The sequence below is a fragment of the Macrobrachium rosenbergii genome, chromosome 27 (genome assembly GCF_040412425.1).
Source record: "Macrobrachium rosenbergii isolate ZJJX-2024 chromosome 27, ASM4041242v1, whole genome shotgun sequence".
Lineage (NCBI taxonomy): Eukaryota > Metazoa > Arthropoda > Malacostraca > Decapoda > Palaemonidae > Macrobrachium > Macrobrachium rosenbergii.
Window position 1 is genome coordinate 16264742 of NC_089767.1, and position 7908 is coordinate 16272649.

At 38.4% G+C, this 7908-nt stretch overlaps 1 protein-coding gene across 1 annotated transcript in view; it reads left to right on the forward strand.

The window, feature by feature from the left end:
• Positions 1–348: 348 nt before the first annotated feature.
• The window catches only part of LOC136853255 (ionotropic receptor 93a-like), a 9728-nt gene continuing 2168 nt past the window's right edge, over positions 349–7908 (forward strand). Inside the window, exons 1-7 of the mRNA XM_067128626.1 lie at positions 349–743; positions 1281–1516; positions 3285–3413; positions 3752–3938; positions 4906–5142; positions 5976–6241; positions 6776–6916. Coding sequence (XP_066984727.1) covers positions 1467–1516; positions 3285–3413; positions 3752–3938; positions 4906–5142; positions 5976–6241; positions 6776–6916 — 1010 coding nt within the window. The 5' untranslated portion in view covers positions 349–743; positions 1281–1466. The remainder of the gene's footprint in view (positions 744–1280; positions 1517–3284; positions 3414–3751; positions 3939–4905; positions 5143–5975; positions 6242–6775; positions 6917–7908) is intronic.

Consider the following 7908-nt stretch of genomic DNA (forward strand, 5'->3'; position numbering starts at 1 on the left):
TGCAATACGTACTTCACTGTCATCAAGTGGAGTTGCAGGCATGCTTGTTAAACTGTTCTCTAATCCTTCCGGTTCTAAGACTTCGGTCTTTGATTCAGTACTTTGAATTCACCTTTGAATCAGGTCATTCTCATTTTTTTTTTTTTTGTCTTTTGTCAATGGCTTCTGTATAGAAAAGATAGCTCACCGTATATTGGAAAAATAAAGACATCGTTGCCTTCTTTGCATTCACATGACAAATAATTTCAATCTTGCACTGATTTGCAGTGCAAAACTCGGTTGAGGTTGACTTAGTCTTTTTTTTTTTTTTACATGCGCAGATGAGACTTGCAGTACGATACTGTCTGAAAGTATGATACCAAAATTGGCGGTGCGGTACTTCTCAGTAAGAATGCAATTATAATTCAGCCTCTTCGTCACCCGTTCTTCTTGATCCTAGGCTTGAAGGACTGAGCAAATGTGCTGCTCTTGATGTTTTCATTTATCATCAGTGATTCTAGGCCTACGTGAATACTCACTCTGATAATACAGTATAAGTGAATGGCCAGTTACAACATATTATGTATAAGGGGACTATCTTTCTAAATTTAAATTAAAGAGAATAATATATTCACCTTTATCAGGAAATTCTGGAGAGATACGCCTTTCCCTGGGGAATTGGAAGCTTTGAAATAACGATCAACTTAGGACACGGGAACGAGACCAGTTCTGACCTGGATGTGATTATCCGAGATGCCAGGCAGGTAATTAGTACTCCGTTAGTATAACAGTATAAAGGCTGTAACATTATATTAAGTTGTAATATCTTGTGGAAGATGAAATTATCGTATACATAAGTCATCACAATCATCTCAGTTTTGACGAGGTTATGTATTAATGTGATCTTCAAATCTGTGATGATCAGTGCGTTGTTTCGTTTAACTAGCTCAATAACATCCATGATAATATAGGCTGCATGTTGTACGTGCATTCATACATGTATGCATAAGTTATAATAATGTGCATTTCATTTCATATGTTACTTCATGCATGTGAAGCCGTTCCATCTATAGGAAGAGATATTCAAAATACCAGAGATATAACACAAAGGTGTAAAACACAAAGACAAACATTCAATGCTTATAGACTCAACACTCGAGGATTTAGATAAACACTAAAATAGTGATAAAAATAAGTGACAAAACGGACTTGTGCGTCTCAGTTTAAAAACATCACATTCCATCATCTTGAATCTTATTTTCTAAGTACTCTTATCTTCACTCGTTAATTCATGTACTCAGATTCGTCGCTGGCTCTCCTGGAACACTTTCGTGGTGGTCGTGAGCAGCAGAGTGGATTTCCTGAAAGCCTTCGCCCATCTGTCCCTCAGTGGTCGTTTCTTGGTGTGGAAGTCGAAGGTTCTGGTCATCACCCATCTGGAAGATGAGAGCATCAGGGACCTCTTGACGAATTACTGGACTTACTCTATGATGAATTCTCATTTCCTTAACCTGGAAAGAAATATGAAGGGAACCAAGTAAGTTTATCAAGCTTCGAAATGTCGTGGAAGTTTTCTGAATTGAACCAAATGTTCAAACAGATTTGTATGAAAGGACGCGCCATTGTTCGCGCGTGTTACCCCTGAAATGCAAGAGTTCGGATGTTGATGAAGAGACTTCGTCACTAATGCATTAAGCCTCCTTACGGCGTTCCAGTAAAAAAAAAATAGTCTAATGAAATACGCTAAAATATCCTGTAACACTGAAGCCTGCCTTACAAACTGCAAAAGACAAGAGATTCCATTTTCGTTCTCCTACTGCGTGTATTTCATAGAACTTGCATTCACTCAAGGACTGTCTTCATAATAATAACGAATAACCTGGAGAATATTTATATACTAAATTACAATGCAAATACCCATGAAGTATGAATAATCAAATCTAACTTATATTTTTATTTGATCAGTTGGTCGCATCCTCATATTCTTTCATAGACTCCAAAATATTAAGTTTACTGAGCTTCAACGTATTTCACCCATTTCCTTGGTGTCAAAATAAAAGAAAGTTTGGCAGGTACCTGGACCCTGCTTTTCTCCATGAGTTATGTACCTACCTTACATTCGGTTTAAACATACATAAAGGTACGAAATTCCGACTTGATACAATGTCCTCAATAACAAGGAGATAAAACTAACAAATCACTAAAGATGTGAATTTATTCAAACCTGACAAGATGACTTGTTTGATCCTTTTACTCGCAACTGATTAACTTATGTCTTTGAGTGAAGTGAATTTCACATAGGCCTACCTGAGATCAACCAAACTCAGATGACAGAACTTAAGAATCAATCCCCGAGAAGGTAACAAAAGTGGGAAATGGCTCTCGAAACAATAAAAACAAGTAAAAAAATGCGCCGAAGTTTCTTGGGCGCAATCGAGTTTTCTGTGCAGCCATCTAAGCGTATAATCAAGGCCACCGACAATAGATCCATCTTTCGGTGGTCTCGGTATAATGCTATATGAGCCATGGCCCATGAAACTTTAACCACGGCCCGGTGGTGGCCTATCCTATATCGTTGCCAGAAGCACGATTATGGCTGACTTTAACCTTAAATGAAAATAAAAACTACTGAGACTAGAGGGCTGCAATTTGGTATGTTTGATGATTGGAGGGTGGATGATCAACATACCAATTTGCAGCCCCCTAGCCTCAGTGGTTTTTAAGATCTGAGGGCGGACAGAAAAAGTGCTAACAGCAAAAAGTGTGGACAGAATAAAGTGCGGACGGACAGACAAAGCCGGCACAATAGTTTTCTTTTACAGAAAACTAAAAATGAAATTGGATCTAGAATCGGTAACAAAGAACAAGAACTGGTCCTCGAAAAGTTTTGAGTTTGACACCCCTGCTACTAAAGAAAGTGATATCTTCTTGCTCTAATCACCAAATCATTAGGCTATCGTAACATAATAAAATATATAGCATCCAGCTTCAACAATGAACCTTTAAGGACTTCTGACAAAATAGTGCCTCTGGTTATTTCCTATTTCCAGGTGGCAAAAAGGTTCTGTAGATGGCTAAGGTTGTAAGGAGACGATTCCTCAAAGACTGTGACTTTCAACATGTGTTTACATCGTCCCTGTTCTTTTTATAACTTTAGAATTTAGCATCTACGTCAACATATAAACAAAATATAGGAAAAAGATAACTATGACGTGGATAATAAAAAAAGCCATAATAACAAAAAACCTAAAGCATAAGAGATTATTGTCAGGAGCAAGAGAATTTAATTCCTTTTTTCACGACAGGTGGAGCATCTACACTGGCCTACCCTATTCTCCTCGAGGAAAGGATGTTATTAAAGTTGCAACATGGACCACAAGAAGAGGCCTGTCACTTGCAAAAAAGGGTTCACTATTCCCAGAGAAATATGACAAGTAAGCACCTTTTCAACCTCTTGGAAATCAGTTTGGATGTAATTCTCAATCTATGGAACATCCTTTTTTATGTTAATCCTTTTGTTTCTCTATTTCTTATTAGTATCACTGCATATTTTTTCTTAGTAACTAATACGATCGTTGAATGAAATAACCCTTTAACTTGACTATCACTTTACAACTAAACTTATTTTCTGTGTGAGGTTTTTTCGAACAGACATCCACAACAGTTTAGCCAGCAGTCAAAGAAACCTGAAGTTTTAAGCCTATTTTGGCTGCCAACTTATGAGTTAAATAAATTAACTACCTTCACACTCCTTCCCTCTTCTTTTCTTCAGTTATTACGGATCAACGATTAACATAACAGCCCTTCCATTCCCTCCACACTGGATCGTGGAAGAAAAACAGCACCCGAATGGGACCATCACTGAGACGTACAAAGGAACAGACGCCTACCTCCTTCAGTCGATCGCCAGTGTCTTGAACTTCACTTACCAGAACGTCGTGGTTAACACTTGGCTCGAGGTGCGTCGGTTTGTGAGTTGTGGAGCTGGTTCCCTCTTGCTTAGGCTCGGAAAAGGAAGAAGAAAAACATAAAGATAAATAGGAATACTTGTTATGAACTCTGAATTAGAGTTATATTTCTTACCTGTACATATCATTCTTATGCCATGACATTACCGTCAAAACCAGATAGAGAACCCATCAAGTGAGACTAGAATTATACAGTAGAAGCCTTCAGTTCTGAGATCGCTTCATATGTCCTTGGTATTACAAAAAGTCACATTTGAGCAAATATACATACGATTCTTCATTTGGGAAAGGAAATAGAATATGGAAAATTCTAATTCATAAATGAATCATGTTAGGAAGTTATTTTAAATTTGGCCAAACGAATTGAAATACAAAGGTAATTTTCAGTAGCTCACACTGAGCCGTTTTCATGTCTTATAACGGCAACACGAGAACCTTAGTCAATAACTGTTGGAACCCTGTACTTAGGCCCTCAGTAATACAGATGCTTACATCTAAAGTACTGAAATCCACCAAAATTGAATAAATTTTAACCTTTCATTCAAATACAGTAACACTTTCATTATGAAAATTCAGTCCTCTGCGCCAGATAACGTTCCTAGGAAGCTAATCAATTAGATCGCATAATAGGCCTACATTTTATAACCTCATATAGTTAACTATATGACCTGTCAACTTTCCCAGTAAACAACCTATATGTATTTTTTCATGATTATTCTGACCAGAGAATACCTCTCGTGCTATATTTTAGATCTTATCCTTAATCGTAATTGTACCAGTCACGAAATATGTACACAGGTGCAGAAGCACACGATAGAGAAAAGGAAAGAACACAAAGTTAGTACTAGACATTAGTACTACTGTAGTCATCCACCCTCCAACACTTGTACTGAAGTCAAGGGTTCGTAAATTTATTCTCCTTTGACCTCTTAATATCGAATTTCCATTTCTTTCCCAGTGCGAGGAGAGGGTATCTGAGAGAGTGGCCTTCCTATCACCAGTGTACTACGTCATTCTACCCAACAGAATGGAACTTCACGATTACACCTTCACCTACGAATTCATGTCACCAGCCATATGCGCTCTCAAACCTACAGTCAAACCCCAGTGGGAAAGTCTCTATTACCCGTTAACCAATGAGGTTTGGGGTTTCACCCTCTGCGTTACCATCTTGGTTCCAATTGTTTTCATACTGGTAAGGAGCTTCTCAGGTTCAGGAATATGTCAAATTATATAGGAGGAATTACATTAACCGTCCAAATTTATCTTCAACCAAATCGTATACATGAAGGGTTAGGAATCTATGATCATGGGAGTAAGATAGGTGGTTAATGATAATGACCAGGCACTCAAAAAAAATATATGAAATCACCAAGTTCGCCCCAAAATCTCTGAAAAAATGCGTCATGTCTCTTATTAAAGAATTTTATGGCTTACCTCCAGCAATTTAAAACGTTTCTTTTTGTCACAGATGCTGCTTGTTCATCCTGTTACAAGAAGGAAGGCAAATCTGACCACTTCTCATATCGCATAATTTCTCGTATTTTTTTTTTTCTATACTTGACAGTTTGAAATTTTTAATAACATGAATATTTTTCCCCTGATGGTAATCTATCATATTTACATCATCTTCAGTTGAGTCCCTTCTCTAAGAGACATATTATTGGTCTTGAATCTCCGGAGGTTCTAGATAGGGTCTAGCCAAACTTTCAGTTCTTTCCTGCTTATGTTAGAAATGTTTATCTTTCCCCATTAAAGAGACCCAACATGGATGAAATACATTCTCTCTCTCTCTCTCTCTCTCTCTCTCTCTCTCTCTCTCTCTCTCTCTCTCACACACACACACACACACACATACATACACAAACACACGCACATTAGTCGTGTTTAATTTAAGTCATTTTATTACTTATAAAGAAAAACCTAAAAGTTTTTAGAAATTTCTCTGTAACGTAAAATTTAACATAACTAGATCTCTTACAGGCACAATAGCTGCCATGTTGAATGAGTGTTATTCCTCTTTTTCAGGGTAATCGTTTTGGATATGCCTTCAAATTCCAACCAAAGGTTGGAGACTGGGCAGTGTCCGAAATATTCATTGGCACTCTTCTGTCACAAGCGCCGAGCAGCAGATTGCCAGAGCACAATTCCATCCGGGTCCTTGTGATGGCCTGGCTCATCTTCGCCTTCATCATAGGAGCAGCTTACAGAGGCAACCTTATTGCATCGCTTACTCTGTCCAAATCTCCGCCGAGACCTGAAACTATAGATGAAATCAACAAGGCATTTGATACGTAAGATACAGAAAATTATCATTAACTGTTGAATAATAGGAAAATCTAGAGGTTAACAGAAAAATCTTAAGCAAATCCATTAGGTTCAGGTAGTTTAAAGCATTTCAATGGTGCATAATTTACGTATAGGGGTAGACGTAGCCTATATTAGCAATGGCCATAAAGAAAGTCATTCACAGAATAGCTGGAAGTAGTGTTTTGTCTTTAAAGAATGAAGCAAAGGATAAGAATCCTGTGGTATAGTCTGAAAAGTAAATAGAACGCGTGTATTTTCATTTCTCATTGATAGCTTGATTGTAATATCTCATCTACATATTCAAAGAATATATAGATGTGAAAAGATTATTCATTTGTTACACCGGAAATATATCAGAAGATGGAGCAAATAAAATTCTGTAGAGGGCATAGAGGTTTGCTTCAAAATCACTGTCACCCCATCTGTAGAGCTTCGGTAATTATATCATGAAATGATTCTGTCATAAAATGACGTTTTGATATCAAAGAAATTTCAGTCTCTGCTATATTCCTTTACAGTGTGCTTATGCCACCCCATGGAAATGAATTCAAGAAGTTCTTCGAGATGCCTGGCTCAGCAAAAACCTTTCAGGAACTTGCCCGTCGTATGGTGACTGGAACGAAACCTTTGCCAGGACTCCAAGCAGCTCTTACGGGCAAGTATGTAACCTTATATATTTTCCGAAAGTCTTTCGGCTTTTCATGTTAATTATAATTCAGTCTTATGGTTATATTAGATACCATCTTGCATCGGTGGCATGCTAAAATGGTTCTCCTTTTTCAGTTCCATAAAAAATTTTGTTTTCTTTACCTATTACTAAGAAGTATGTGTGTGTGTGCCTTCATATACCAGTCAAACACCTTTAAATAAACCATGAGACTTTAGTGATTGTCTAAAATCAATATGGTGGCCCACAGGCAGCACCGCAGAACTTATGACGGGAGCTGTCATCACACGCTAGCAGGGTAGTATCAAATCCCTCTCTTGTTAACCATCAGCATTTTTATCTGAATGAAGACCTAATCGTAACCATTGCCACAAATCTACCCAGAGTACAAAGTTCCTCGTTGGGCGAGCGAGTTCGAATCTCCGACCGGCCAATGAAGAATAAGAGGAATTTATCTCTGGTGATGGAAATTCATTTCTCGCTATAATGTGGTTCGGATTCCACAATAAGCTGTAGGTCCCGTTGCTAGGTAACCAATTGGTTCTTAGCCACGTAAAATAAGTCTAATCCTTCGGGCCAGCCCTCTCTAGGAGAGCTGTTAATCAGCTCAGCGGTCTGGTTAACCTAAAATATACTTAAAAAAAACCAGAGTACAAGCAGGGGCGTTTTTTGGGGGGCTGGGGACGGGGGGGAGCACTTGACCCCCTCAAGACACTAATGGCCAAGACTTGGTCTGCCCCCTAGCCTTTGATATAATAATAATAATAACATGGGTGGGTGTGGCACACCTGTTTGCTACTTTATTAACTCAATACAGCTCTTATATGACTGCAAAGTACTCCAAAACGAGCGAAAATTTCCAAAAATTTCTCGGGGGGCTTACAGCGCCCCCCCTACCCCCAGCTGATAGGGCTCGCTTCATTCGCCACCCCACCCATGTCATAAGTTCTAAACCTTTGCCCTCCCCCACCAAGAAAAATCTGA